Source organism: Arvicanthis niloticus, chromosome 20 (genome assembly GCF_011762505.2).
Source record: "Arvicanthis niloticus isolate mArvNil1 chromosome 20, mArvNil1.pat.X, whole genome shotgun sequence".
NCBI classification, from domain to species: Eukaryota; Metazoa; Chordata; class Mammalia; order Rodentia; family Muridae; genus Arvicanthis; species Arvicanthis niloticus.
Window position 1 is genome coordinate 24,025,723 of NC_047677.1, and position 15,775 is coordinate 24,041,497.

At 39.7% G+C, this 15,775-nt stretch overlaps 1 protein-coding gene across 2 annotated transcripts in view; it reads left to right on the forward strand.

Annotated features, from left to right (window-relative positions):
- The first annotated feature begins 7,336 nt into the window (after window positions 1-7,336).
- Window positions 7,337-15,775, forward strand: part of LOC117724149 (E3 SUMO-protein ligase RanBP2) — a 48,312-nt gene continuing 39,873 nt past the window's right edge. For both annotated transcript variants that reach the window (XM_034523759.2, XM_076916443.1), the window contains exons 1-3: window positions 7,337-7,515; window positions 13,417-13,484; window positions 14,724-14,835. In XM_034523759.2, the coding sequence (XP_034379650.1) occupies window positions 7,444-7,515; window positions 13,417-13,484; window positions 14,724-14,835 (252 nt within the window). In that variant the 5' untranslated portion in view covers window positions 7,337-7,443. The remainder of the gene's footprint in view (window positions 7,516-13,416; window positions 13,485-14,723; window positions 14,836-15,775) is intronic.

Here is a 15,775-nt window from a genome sequence, read left to right on the forward strand (position 1 = left end):
GTTGATCCACTCCACTGACACTGCTGTTTTTGGTGATCATCCCATGGCATTGGCATCTCCAATACAAGGGGCCTTCCGTTGCAACTAGGCTTCACCAATAGCCTCTCATAGGCTCTCTTCATGGTGTCAAGTCTCAAATCCTTTGTATGACCACTTCAGTCCTGGGCCTTCAACTGCAACTGAAGCTGCACCTTCACTAATGGCCTTCCCTGACCTCTCACTGTGCCAAGTCTTATCCGCTCTTCATGACCCCTTCAGACTTTCAAAACCAATACCATTTAGGTAACTCTTATATATTGCCAAGTGTAGCTGCAGCACAAGGTACAAAGCAGCCATGTCCTTCACCAAAATACTACAAAAACAGTCTCTAGGCAACATACTGAAGTCCTCCTGCACTGAAAACTCTTGAGCCAGATCTGCACAATTCAAATCACTCTCAGTAGCAAAGTATTCCACATTTCTTCTAGGATAGCCCAGTAAGCCCCATTTAAAGGGGAGGTGACCTTGTGGCAAGATTCTATCCAACTAAATTTAGATCCAGGCAAGGTACAACCTTGGCTATCTCTGGAATACAGCTTCTTTGTGTGCTCGGAAAACACTTTCCAGAAGATTTTACCTCATTGGTGCTGGTCTCTTCTTAATCACCACTAATTTTTTAACTCCAGCTGATCAGCATCAGTTGTCTCAGTAGTCTCCTCCCTTAATTTAATATCATTGAATACAGAATTCAGCTCCATTTCACTTCGTGGTGCCCCTTTAATACTCAAACTATATATTTTATATTTTCCCTTTCTAAGCTTGCTATGCTTATTCAAAATGATCTTCATGAGATTTAACCAGAAAACAAAGTCTATGATGGGTGTTTCTGAGACTTTCTTTGTCAATGCAATTAATCTGAGTCTCTTCACCTTAGCCTTAGGCAGACTCTTCAGACAAGGGCAAAAAGCAGCCATGTTCTTTACCAAATACTACAAAAACAGCCTCTAGGCCACATACTGAAATTCTTCTCCACTGAAACTACTTGGATCAGGTATGCACAATTCAAATCACTCTCAGTAACAAAGTCTTTCGTATTACTACTAGGATAGCTCATTAATCCCCATTTAAAGTATTCCACTGCTTTCCAAATCCAAAGTCCCAAAATCTACATTCTTCCAAACAAAAGCATGGTCAGGCCTATCACAGCCATATCCCACTCCTGGTACCAACTTCTGTCTTAGTTAAGGTTTTACTGCTATGAACAGATACCATGACCAATGCAAGTCTTATAAAGGACAACATCTAATTGGGGCTGGCTTACAGGTTCAGAGGTTCAGTCCATTATCATCAAGGTGGGAGCATGGCAGTGTCCAAGGCAAGCACGGTGCAGGCAGAGCTGAGAGTTTTACATCTTCATCTGAAGGCTGCTAAGAGAATATTGACTTCCAGCAGCTAGTATGAGGGTCTTAAAACCCACACCCATAGTGACACACCTATTCCAACAAGGCCACACTTCCTAATAGTGCCACTCCCTGGGCCAAGGATATTCAAACCATTACATGCACCATGTGAAAACGAGATTCCCCTGACACCTTGCTCTGGTGGTTGAATGCCAAGGTGGAGGGAGATTTTGGTTTGACATAATACTAGTTAAGAGGAGTGATGTTGGTAGTCAAGAAGAGACTGAGCAGTGTTGCCTACCTGTGGCTTATGGGTCTTTCATACACCAGCTGCAATAGGACTCCCAGAAGTCAAGACTCCAGAGAAAGCATTCCTCTCCAGTTGGTAGAGTTGTGGTCTCTGAAGGACACAAACAACCCATGAAGCTTTTCTGCCAACTCTTTTTCCAGCTTCTTGAGGAATAGCTAGTCTCAATTTCTGATCAGAAAGAGTAAAGATCAGACTAAAAAGAGAACCCTCAGCAAAGAAAATCACCAAGAAAATTGTGAGGGGAGCTCTTGGGGAAGCAGAATCATATTGTTTACAAGTCTATGATTCCCTCCTTAGCAACCCCTGCAAAGAACCCAGAGTTGAACTCACGGGCCATCACTCACACCTGTACTTGCACACACACACACACACACACACACACACACACACACACACACACAAAGAGAGTTGTTGCAGCCCGAGCCGTCCCACGTTGGGGGCTAAAATGTCCCGGACCTCTCTGTCAATGTTGGAACTGCACTGCCAAAAGCCTTGGGGGCTAAACTGTTAGATCCCACACTGCCCCAAGCTGCTCCAGTCCGAGGGTCAGGGTTCAGAGAGAGAGAGAGAGAGAGAGGATAAACGTGACGAATGGAAACCAAACAGTGTGGTCTTTATTTTTATTCTTTTATTCGTTTATTCTTCAGTCTCTCTTCTTCTCTCCAAGTCCCTAGTTCCTAGTCCAAGCTCCAAGTCTCGAGTCCCTAGTCCCTAGTGCCTCCAAGTTCCAAGCTTCTTTCCAAACTCCCTTCCACGTGCCCAATACTTAATAATTTCTTCTGTCTGCCTCTCACCTTTTATATGTCTCACTTCTAAGTCACGCCCTTAAGTCACACACCTTTAAGTCTCACTCACCCAAGGGAAAATCCTGGGTATCTAAAGCAAGATGTTATCGGAGTGTGCTCAGCTGCTGTAGGCTGGTGTAATCAAGTCTCTTGCCAGGGTATATGGCTCAAGATGGCTGTAAGGATGATAGCCGCTTTCTGTTGGCTCCCCACAAGAGAGAGAGAGAGAGAGAGAGAGAGAGAGAGAGAGAGAGAGAGAGAGAGAGAGAGAGAGATTTCAGTTTACCAACTGGACTGACTTTGGCTCCACAAACATCAGAAAAGGGGTTATAATGGTGGCTTGCACCTGGCCGGGTAGACAGTCTGCTTCAACAAGAGTGTCAATGTTTCTGTGCACTAGGTCCAGAGTTTGATCACTTCAAATACCACTTCAGTTAACCAGAGAATAGTTCCAAACCGATGTGTGGAATCCTTTCTTTGGTCTGTTGTTCATACCATTGGCAGTGAATATTTATGTTTGTTCACACCTCCTCAGGAAGAGTCACACAACAGTGGCCATGTCTCATCTTGAAATCACTCTTTAGTAAATATGCATTCAGTTTGCCTACACTTTTGCCTATTGTGAATGATGTTGATGTTAATATTCATGTACAAGTGTTTGTGTAGGTAAATGCTTTCATCCAACCTCTGAGCCAGGTTATCTGGCCATTGGCTAGAGTAGTCTTCCAACACAATGTATAGTTTCTAATCTACACATTTTACTTTTCTTTGGTTAAATATATTTGTGATTATATTATTATTATTATTATTATTATTATTATTATTATTATTATTATACTTAATCACTTTACATCTAGCTTACTACCCGCCTCTTGGTCATCCCTCCCATGATCTTTTCCCCACGCCCCATCCCCTTCTCCTCTGAGTGGGTGGGACCTCCTGGGCATCTCCCCACCCTAGCATATCATGACTCTGTAAGACTAGGCACACCCTCTCCCACTGAGGCCAGACAAGGCAGCCCAGCTACAAGAATATATCCCATGTACAGTCAACAGCTTTTGGGATAGCTCCTACTCTTAGTTATTTAGAACCCACATGAAGACCAAGCTGCACATCTGCTACATATGTGTGGGGAGGCCATTCCCTCAGTTTTTGCTCCATCTCCTGTGCCAGCATTTTTTGTAGACAGAATAAATTTTGGGTTGAAAGTTTTGTGGGTGGGTTGTTGTCCCTGTCATTCCATTGGGGTTCCTGCCTAGCTACAGGAAGTAGCCTCTTCAGGTTCCATGTCACCAATACTCCAAGTTACAGCAAGGTCACCCTCATTGATTCTTGGGTGCCTTTTTTATGCCAGGTCTCTGTTCCTGGAGATGCCACCTACCTCCCCATCCCTGTCAGTTGTGGATTTCCATTCATTATCATGGCCATCTGGTCATCCTTCTTGTCTCTTCCCACATCTGATCCTGAATCCCCCATTCCCATCCCCAATCTTTGTCCCACCCAGCTCCCTCCCTCCATCTGCCTTTTTATGACTAGTTTATTCCTCCTTCTAAGTGGAGAAGGGGGCTTTGTTCTTGTTTAGCTTCTTTGGGTCTGTGGAGTAGATCATGGGTGTCCTGTATTTTATGGCTAATGTCCACTTATAAGTGAGTACATACTGTGCATGTCCTTTCAGGACTGGGTTGCCTCACTCAGGATGATAGTCTCAAGATCCATTCAATTGCTTGCAAAATTGATGATGTCTTTGTTTTAAATAGCCTAATAATATTCCATTGTGTAGATGTACCACATTTTCTTTGTCTATTCTTCAGATGTGGGACATCTAGGTTGTTTTCAGTTCCTGGCTATTATGAATAAAGCTGCTATGACCATAGCTGAGCAAGTGTCTTTGTGGGGTGGTGGAGCATCTTTTGGGTATATGCCCAGAAATGTTATACCTGGGTCTTGAGTTAGAACTATTCCAAGTCTTCTGAGAAACCACAAAATTGATTTTCAAAGATGTTCTGCAAGTTTGCACTCCCATCAGCAATGATGAGTATTCCCCTTGCTCCAAATCCTCACCAGCATGAGCTGTCACTTGAGGTTTTGATCTTAGCCATTCTGACCTGTGTAAGATGGAATCTCAGATTTGTTTTGATTTGCATTTCCCTGATGACTATGACTAAGGACTTTGAGATATATATATATATATATATATATATTTGGTTTTCCAAGACAGGGTTTCTCTGTGTAGCCCTGGCTGTCCTGGAACTCACTCTGTAGACCAAGCTGGCCTCGAACTCAGAAATCTGCCTGCCTCTGCCTCCCAAGTGCTGGGACTAAAGGTGTGCGCCACCACTGCCCAGCCTCAAGATTTCTCTTTTTCTGAGGGAGAGCCCCTTACTTTTCTCCCCCACATCCGGGTACTGGGTGGCCTGTGTCTTCAGAGCATCTACCCTGGTCTCTGGCTGTCATGTGATGACCTGTAGCCAGTTAATAACACCATTTTTGCAAATGGTAAACATAACCTTTTTCTGCATCCATGGGCATTATATCTTTGTTAGTACCTCCAGGATCGCCAATGGGAAGCCTCCTGGAGGCCTAAAACCCCTAAAACTAATGCCTGATTTAAAGGCTTCTAGACTAGTATACCTTTGCAGTCAGACTTGGCCCCAATATCCACTAGATAACAAGAATAAATGGTGCCTAATGGCATTTTTGATCCTGTGATTATAAGGAACCTGAACAATTATTGCCAGTAATCCAGAAAATGGAAGTTTTTTCTTACCTTTACACCAAACCTTCCCTTTGTTCTTCTGTTTCCTAATGATCAACCATCTACATCTCATGAAAAACAATTGGATTTAAAAAAAGGTGTAAACTTTATGCAAGTTCTGAGGATATAAAAGCTTGTTATGAGGATCTAAATATATATATATATGTATATATACATATACATATATATATATATATAAATATTCAAGGGTCTAGGAAGGTGTTTTGAGGTCTGTAATGACAAGATATAAAGGTTAGAGGATATAGAAAACTTTGGTGGTGATTAAAAAATAATTTAAGATACAAAAATACTTCAAATTTCTCTCCCATGTTATGCTAGGACTTCAAAAATTCGAAATCCTAATATTAATCAATAGAATTCGGATAAGTTAGCCTAACTCTAATAAAACATTCCACTATATGATCCACTTCCATAATCCCAAATTTAAAATTTTAGTTTTCCTTTATCTTTTAGATTATAGATTAAAGATAGTTCTCATGCTAAATCTGTGTGATCAACTATCATATTCACAATGTCAAAATTTTAAGTTTTCTTTGTCTTTTAAAAATAAACTTAAAAATGTTAAATTATGTTAAATGTATGTACATTCAGTCTTCTAGATAGAGGAAAAAAAGCCCCTCTTGCTCTTTCTGTTTCATAAAAATTTTGTCTTCCTTGAGCTCACCTTAAAGATTGTTTATGCTGTTAACAAATTTATCTCTACTATAAATTTTATTTTTTATTTTTTATTTTTAATTAATTAATTAATTTTATTTATTTATTTATTTATTTTGGTTTTTCGAGACAGGGTTTCTCTGTGTAGCTCTGGCTGTCCTGGAACTCACTTTGTAGACCAGGCTGGCCTCGAACCCAGAAATCCGCCTGTCTCTGCCTCCCAAGTGCTGGGATTAAAGGCGAACACCACCACTGTCCAGCATTTAAAAAGATTCTTATAAGCTTCAGGAAACCCACTTGGACCTACCTTTCATGGACCACACAGACTCCATCTGGGTAAGTATCCCTGCCAATCAATAGCCTAAGTTGCCACTGCTGAGTATTCCAGAGGATGGGATTCCTCCCCTGTTCCCTGGTTTTGGGACTCCCCTTACCCCAACCACCAAGACTTAAGGTTCAAATGTGCACCTAAGAAAAAGTTTTTCTTCCAAACCTTGGGTTCCTCCCCTGTTCACTGGTTTTGGGACTGACAATAAGGTATTTAACATCTGGAACTGCACCACTCTAACCCCTCCACTGCGGTTTTAATCAGTCTTTGCAGACACAGATTCTTTTCAGCAGTTGTCATTTGCAACAGTTTATTCACAATCTTGAGCCTATTACTTAAAAAAAAAAAAAAAAAAATTGTGTGTACATGAGGACGTATGTGCGTGGGTGCTCCGGGAGTCAGAACCCGGATTTAGATAGATGACCTGGAACCGGGGGCTGAGAACTGAACGTTGGTCCTTCAGAGGAGCAGCAAGCTCTGTTAACTGCGGAGACATCTCTCTAGCACAAAGAGATCATTACTTTTAATATTCTAATATAATCTATTCTGCTCATTGTTAAGTCACAAAAGAGGCCCCAGAAGGCAATGTTGCTGACAATGTCCTAATGGTCGCCTCGATTCTTACCCAAACAGAAACCTAAAGTCATCATTTCTCAAAACCTCGTGAAGCCTGACACTTCCTTTCTCTGCCCCTAACCGTCAACTACCCCGGGAAGGTGCATCTCACCATGTAACACTAATACGTCTTCTCCTCTGGTTTATCTAAGAAAGACACTGTCCAATATTAACCTTTATGCTACTGAAACCAAAGGCAATGATGAAGTTTGTCTCTTTAAAAGGAAATCGACTGTTGACTAGTTGCAGCACCGAAAAAGGTCGGATTTCTTAGGGCACTGTTAGCAGCACTGCCATTTTGGGACCACTTTGTGACGTAGCACTAGTGAAATAAATACTTTTCGGGGAAAGGGAGTTATTCTCAATCAGTTGCGAAACGGTTACGTGGTCTGAAAGGCGGGCGGAGTGGGGTGACAGCGAGCAGGCGCGTCAGGCTGCAGCGTGGCGCACAGTGATGACGCACACCGCACGCACCGTCCCCATCCGCTCGCGACGGAGCTGCGTCACGGGTGTTCGGCGCTCACCTCCTGGAGACCGCAGCCGCTGTAGGCCCCAGAGCCGGCCTGCCGCTCCCGGGGAGCCTGGTCGGCGGCGCGATGAGGCGCAGCAAGGCCGAGGTGGAGCGGTACATCGCCTCGGTGCAGGGCTCCGCCCCGTCGCCCCGAGAGGTAAGTAGGTCTGGCCAGGCCGGCGGCGGCGGTCATGGCTCCCGGCGGCCTCGGCTCCCGCTTGAGCGGAGGCGGTCGCAGGCGGCGTGGCGCTGGTGAGCACCGGAGGCGTGGGGACTGCGGCCGCCAACGTTTCCTCTTCATGGCGGTCCGCGGGCCCACTCGGGCCTGGCCTCCTCGGCCTCGGCTCCGTAGGCCGGCGTGGGGCGCTCTGCGGGGTTCGTCCAGCAGGCGTCTTCGGTCTCCGGGATGGCTAGGCCCTGTCACGGCGGCCGTGTCTCCCTGATGCCGCACGGCGGTGGACTTTTACGGTTGTGTGGGTGGCTCCGCGGACGAGGCAGGGCGCGAAGTAAGGGCGCGTCAGCACAAATGACACGGAAGGCTCATAATTTGAGCCTTCTATTGGCTGTGCCCCGCCTCTTACATCTCCCTTCCCCAAACCTTTGGAAGCTGCTAGTCTTTGTTTTTTCTAAGATTTTTATTTAAAGGCGAAAGGTCAGGGATTCCTTCTAGGCGGTAGTTGTAATGCTTTAACATTTCTAACGTTATTTCGTAACATGTTCCGTGGTTTTTTTTTTTTTTTACTGTTGTTGTTTTTTAAGATCATTAATGTGTTGTATTTATTTTGGGTTCTTCAGGAGTGTTTGCCAGTGGAGAGAGATGTACAGAGGATCTAGAGTCAGTATTTTTGGGAGAAGGGGGTGGGGTGAGGTTGAACACTCAAATTCTGCCATTTGTAAACTAATTTGATACAGTATAGACTCTTCATCAATAAAGCGGCATTTTGACCTTGTTAGTGTTACCAAGGATGATTCATGTTAAACATTTAGAGCAGACCTAGAGATACAATGAGCCAGGGCTTCAATTTATGGATACAAACGCACAAATCAGTTGTATATTATTTTTTAAATTCTGTCTCTGAGGGTTTTATGGTCATCTATATATACCAAAGTTCATGAATTTACAAGTCCCTTTTGTAAAATGACATAACTCTTTTGTTACTTAAAGTTTCCTCTTTTTATGGCTTCTACAGGCTAAATAATCTAGTCTAGTAAGTTTACAACCTTCTCCCCCAATCAAATCCAAAGCGATTTAAAAAGTCTCAAGTTCATTTAGTGCTGGTATGCCAAAAGTGGGAAATTTTACACCTGGTTTCCGCTGATCCAAAATCAAAATGCCAGAGTACAAAAATTATCATATGAAATGCTTTCAGGTTTCTGTCTATAAGATGTACATTAGACAAATGTGTTTATATTTAGATTTGGGTCTTGTCATCAGGATATCTAACACTTGAAGATATTTAAAAATCTAAAAAACAAACACTAAAAAACAAAACCTAATCTAAAAATGCCAAACATTTCTGATAAAGCATACTCAACTAATAGTATCTAATACTATGTAAATGTGTGAATATTTGTTAAATTATGTTAGGAACCATATCAAAGTCTCTACCTATTCAAATCCAACTTTTGAGTTGTTTTTCTTTGTTTTAAGACAGAGTTCTGGAACTCACTGTGTAGATCAGGCTGGCTTCAAATTCACAGAGATCCACCTGCCTCTTCCTGAGTTCTGGGATTGTGCCACCACATCCTGCTACCAAAATATTTTTAAAAAATATTACTTTATCTAAGGTTGGTTGGGTTGCTTATTATTGATTTGGATAGGACAACTATAAGAAATTTGTTGTTTTAACTAGTTTCATTGTTCACTTTTGTGGCATTTACCTTCAGATTGAGTTGTTTAGTCATAACCCTTATTTCCAAATATTTTGTATTTTTTTTTTAAAAATTATGTCAAACAAGTTCTGTAACCACTAAGAAATAATGACACAGGCCCTTCTTTTCTGTGCCCCTGGTGACCTCTTTTTCTATTTATGAGTTTGATTATTTTTAATTTTTAAGCTTTATAGGATCTTATATTTGTCCTTTTAGTATACTTTCAAGGTCACCATTTTGTAGCAGGTGTTGAGAATCTTAATCCTTTTATTATTTTCTTTTAATTAGTTTTTCAGACGGGGTTTCTCTGTAGCCCTGGCTATCCTGGAACTAACTTTGTAGACCTGGCTGGTTTGAACTCAAGAGAGCCATCTGCCTCTGTCTCCCAAGTGCTGGGATCAAAGGCATGTGCTACCACTGCCCAGCTTTTTTGAGGAGAATGGTGGTCTTATTCTTTTTTTAATGGCTGAATATTTTAATATTATAAGATAACTTATATTTATATAAGAAATTATATTTATATAAGTTTATATATAAGAAATTTATATGTATTTATAAAAGATATTTATAAGATAATTATGTTAATATTATAACATAATGTATTATTTTAGGTATGCCACATATTCATTCACTGTTGATTGACACTTGGGTTGTTTATATCTTTTGCCTAATACATATAATGCAACAAACATTGACATAAAAACATTTGTGTGCTTGCTCTTAATTCCCTTGAGTTATACCAAAATAATTATTGGGCTGTATATTAATTGGTGTTTTCTTGGGAACCCTCAGACTCTTCTATAGTGACTGTACTTTCTTATATTCCTGCTGTCAATTTATGAGGCTTTAATTTCTCCGTGTTCTTGCCAATGCTCTGCTTGATACTTAAGTTTATTATCTTACTACATTTTTTTTTTTTTTTTTTTTGGTGGAGGGAGCATGTGTGTGTGTGTGTCTGTGTGTCTGTGTGTGTGTATGTTCATGCTTGTAGAAGTTAAAGGTAAGTTTGCTGGAGTTGATTCTCTTCTGCCATGTGATGTTTAGGGATGGAATTTAGGTCTTTAGGCTAAATGTACCTTTACTCACTGAAGCCATGTTGCCAGTCCTAATTATTTTTAGTCTTTAAAAAAAATTTAAATTTATTTTTATGTGTATAGGTGTACTGCTTACATGTATGTCTATGTATTCTGTATGTGCTTGTGCCCAAGGAGGCCAGAAGAATGCATCAGATCCCTGGCACTCGAGTTGCAGATGGTTGTGAGCCTCCATGTATATGCTGGGAATCAAACTGAGATCCTCTGAAAGAGAAGGCAGTGAGTGCTCTTAACCACTGAGCAATCTCTTCAGCCCCAGTTATCTTAAATATTAGGTTCATATAGTTTACAGATTTATAGTAGCAATATATTTCCTCTACTGGAGGAAAAGCACCTCCAGTCACGCATACACATTGTATAGTTTAATACGGGTTTTGAATAACTAAAGATAATACTGAATTTAAGTTAGTCTGACTTAGCTAAAAATTTAAGGCGCTGGAGAGATGGCTTAGAAGTTAAGAGCACTTACTGCTCTTGCAGAAGATGCCGGTTTAGTTCTCAGTACCCACATGGTGGCTCATAATTTGAGTTCTAAGGGATACAACACTGATTTCTGACCTCCTCCAGCATCAGACGTTTATGTGGTGTACATAGCCTATATTCAGACATGTAAAATGAATAAACTGTAAAAAAAAATTGAAAGTAAACTATAACTTGATATTGTCATGTCATGCTCAATTTTCAAATATAATCTTGTAAATCATTTGTAAAGTTGGGTAGCAGAAAGAGGTATTAATAAATTAAGACTGCAGTACATAAAAGCTGGGCATAGTAGCTCCTACCTGTAATCCCAGTTCATTTGCAGCCTGGGCTACAGTAGCATTTCAGGCCAGTTTATGCTAGAGCGAGAAGATGGCTTCAAAACAGAACCAGATTCTGTTACACATGAAAATTTGGTTCTTTCCAAAATATAAGAAAAGGATTTGTTTGTTTAATGGATGGGTTATTTAGTAGGTATTGCTTGAAAGTTGATGATTGGTTAATATCCATTTAGAAACAAAGACTCCAGTGTATACTACTCAGAAAAATAAGTGTTATATTTCAAAGTAATTTTAGAGAAACTGAAAGATGATAGGGGCGAAAATTTTATGAATCTCGTGAGAATAGCTTTTCTTAGCATATTACCACTAAAGAGTAAACAGCAAAGAAAACAGTTTCATTGCTTAAGGAATCAATCTTGTTTTTGTGACCCTTCTTCTGCCTACTAAGTTATCAGACATTAAAGAAATGAAAAAAAAGACAGCTGTTCTTAGACATTCTAATACTGAATAGAACAAATGGATACAAACTTTATAGAGGAAAGTAGGTAATAGAAAGAAAAGTAAATTTTTATTTTGTTGGAACTATGAAATTCATCCCAAGAAAGTTATGCCTATGAAGAGTTATGTGTATTTCAATGTATGTTGAGTGCCTACCACTGAGGTTGTAATCTAGCCACCAGGGTCTTCCTACCTCAGTGGACCCTATAGTTGAAGGGAAGGATAAACACCTACAAATGATCAGGGCTTTGATTGCTGCTATTAAGGATATACAGTGGCAGTGCCATGACTGAGTCAGAGAGGACACTGGGAGACTAGCTGAAACAGTGCTGTTTTTCCTTGATGCATTCAGCTAGAATGTTTTGATAATGTTTAGGTTCATTAATTCAGACACAAGCTATCTACCTTACTTCCTAACCCCCCATCTCCTTCTGAAGGATAATTGCTGAAACAGCTTGTTGGTAGCAGACTAAAGCAACTAGCTGTCATTAATGTCTAAACCAGTTCTCTTAGCAACAGTCCAGAGATAAGTAAATTATCTTTTGCGTAAATAAGAACATACAAAAAAGATTGCCTCCCCCTTTGAAAACAAAATTTCCCTACAAATACTTGTGTATCCAAAGCCACTGTCAACTTTTAGTTTTTAATTTCATGTGTACAAGAGATTTGCCTGCATGTAACTCTATGTACCACTTGCAAGCTTGGTGCCCATGGAGATTAGAAGAGGGCATTGGATCCTTGAAACTGGAGTTAACAGACAGTTGTGAGCTGCCATGTGGGTTCTACTCTTAGCCACCATTTTTCCACCCCTAGACCATAATCTTGTGTGTAGCTGTATTTCGACTTGCCAGTTTATGGTAATAAAGATCAAGGGTATGAAATCTCAAAGCCAGGCGTTATATATGTGATATATGGCTAATTGCATCACTTGGGAGGCATAGGCAGGTTGATTTCTCAGTTTGGGACTATGCTGGTTCTACTACTTACCTAGGCTGCATAGTGAGACCCTTTCTTAAAAACAACAACAACAAAAACCCCCAAAATACCAAATTTTATTTTAGCCTTTTAAAATCCTTGTATAAGCCAGGCAGTAGGAGCACACACCTTTAATCCCAGCACTTGGGAGGCAGAGGCAGGCGGATTTCTGAGTTGAAGGCCAACCTGGTCTACAGAGTGAGTTCCAAGGCAGCCAGGGCTACACAGAGAAACCCTGTCTCAAAAAAAACAAACCAAACCAAAACAAAATCCTTGTGTAAATATTTGTCTGTAAAGAAAATAGTACACGGACCAGGGAATTCCCAGTACCTAATGGTTCTGAAATGCTTTCCCAAGGAGGCTGCTTCCACATGTAGGAAAGGAATGGTTTCTAGTATATGTCTGTTTTCCCAGAATAGTTGGTTTCCGTGTACTTCTCTGTATTTCTCTGTTAGTGATGCCAGTAAAGCAGTACAAAACATGAGTGAGTGTGTGTGTGTGTGTGTCCTTCTGTCTGTCTGTCTGTTAGCTCGGGATGGTATTGAGTTTAGGATGGCTTTGAACTCATGATCTTTTTTTGCTTCTACCTCCTGAGTGCTTAGGACTACAGATATGAACTACTTTACATGCCTTGAAATGTAGCTTCTGATGTCTCTTTTAACTATTTTTGAATTTATTTTTTATGACAGAAATTACAATATTTGGAACCATTAGCTTTTAGAACATGAGGCAGCATTTTTTACCTTTTATATAAAAAATTAGTATTAAACTTGTTAGGGCATTTTTTTTTTGTATTTTGAAAAAGTTGTACAATATTTCAAAATGTGAACAGTAAAACCACTTAATTCTTCTTTTTAGAAGTCAATGAAAGGATTCTATTTTGCAAAGCTGTACTATGAAGCTAAAGAATATGATCTTGCTAAAAAGTAAGTGTCAGACTGGAAATGTTTTAATTTTTCATCTTTGTATTAATAGGAAATTTCCTTTCAAGTGTATTCTGGAATCAGGGATATTGCTCTCAGACATTTGTTAGATTGAGCCTCTAACAAGTATTTCTTACTGGCTTCTGTTTATATCTAGTCCAGAAATTACTTGGCTTAAAACACTTTTTCTAAAATTGCCCTTGGGTAGGATGAAAGAGATCGTTTTTGATTGTAAATTTCTTCTTGGTTAGCTAGCTGGTGCTTCAGGTAGCTGGAGCTAAGTAACAGACACAGACTTAATGCTAGCAGAGAATAGCTAACCTAACAGTTCAGTAGTTGCTGTCTTATCAATAAGGCAAGAGACTGGCTGATTCTAATTTCCTTACTCAGTGTAGCATAGAGGTGGAAGTTAAAAGGGAGACAGATTATAAAGCAGTGATAGGAAGAGGGGAATTGGTAGTGAGAAAGGCTGTAACCTTAGTTTTACAAGGTTAGTTCTTTAATGTCACACTTAGTTACTGATCTCTGATGAATTTTATATATGACATAATGTATTTTTGTTTAGACACTATTATCTTAGCTTGGGAAACTGTTCTTTAGTGTTTTTCATATTCTCACTTTAAAATTTTATTGTTTGTAGATTATCATTTTGCTTATTTTATGCAAAATTCTTCAATGCTTTACTAAATGTGATCAGGAAGAAAAAACAATTTATGTGTTCATTTCTGGTAGGTAGCAGTGGAAAAATTATTTGGCAAATGTAGCACTTTGTAGTAAAATGAGGGCCAGGAGAGATGGCTTAGTGGTTAGGAGTACTCAGATGCTATTCTTGCAGAGGAAGTGGTGACTTACAAACACCTGTAACTTGAGCTCCAGGAGATCTGGTGCCACCTTCTGGTCTCCATGGGCACCAGGCACCATTGTGGCACAAATACTTGCTGGCACTTAGATACACATAAAATAATAGTGTCTAAATCTTATTAAAATAGTAAAACGTATAAACATGTTATTAGCTCTGTATGGTTATTAGCTACTTTGAAATGAATATTTTTGAACTCTATGTTAAGTAAGTAATGGTAGCTAGTAATTGAACTACAATAACATAATTGGATGGTTGCTTGGTTTTGCTGTACTCTACTGTCAGTATTTTAGTCTAGTGTAAATATTTGTATTTTAAATTATTTTACTGTACATACTAGGTACAATATATGTTTAATTTGTTATTTTTCTATTTTAAAACAGATACATTTCTACCTATATTAATGTTCAAGAGAGAGACCCTAAAGCCCACAGATTTTTGGGTCTTCTTTATGAAGTTGAAGAAAATACAGACAAAGCTATAGAATGTTATAAGGTAATTATAAGATTAAAGTACAGGTTATGTGAAGCTGGAACAATTAAGAGCACAGGCTGCTCTTCCAGAGGAGCTGGGTTTCATTCACAGCACCCACATGGTTCACAGCCTTTTGTAATTCCAGTTCAAAGGCATCAGACATCTTCTGGTCTCTCTGACACATACTTAGTGCACAGACATACATGCAGGCTAAAAACCAGTACACATTTAAAAGAAAAAAACGCAACCTTACAGGGGTCGTAATAAATAACCCATGGTATATAATACATAATTTATACAAATTTTATCCACGTAGTAAAAACAAACATCAGTATTATTAAATGACTTAGCTTGGAACATACTTGAGGTTTTGAATATTTAAAATGCAAAATTTTAAGTCCAGACTGGTAAGATGGCCCAGCTGCTAAGCCTGACCATTTGAGTTTGATTCCTGCAACCTGCAAGGTAAAAGGAGGGAATTGTCCTGTGACCTTGACTGGTTTGCCCTGGAATACAGAATAAATAAAAATGTAACTTGAAAAAAGCCAAAAAAGGTGAGAGATAATGATTTCATTTATTCTTTTAAAGTTTTCCCAAGTAATGCAAAATGTATTTGATTTGTTTTTGCAAAAATTTGTTTTTGCTTTGTTTTTTGAAGGCATCTTATATAGTGCTGGCTGAACTAGAATTTGCGATGTAGGCCAAGCTGTCTTTGAACTCACAGATCCTCCTGCGTGCTAAACTGAAAGGTGTGGGATATGTGGGTACCACAGCACTCCACAAAAAAAACAAAAAAAACAAAACAAAACAAAACAAAAAAAAACCAGCAGAAAAAAACAAACAAAAAGACACAGATGCTTTAGCAGCTTTAAAATAACATTGTTTAGGAATAGGATTTTGCAGTGGCTCAGTAGAAGACTGCTTCTACTGTTGTACTTAGTTAGGGTCTTAGCACCCATAT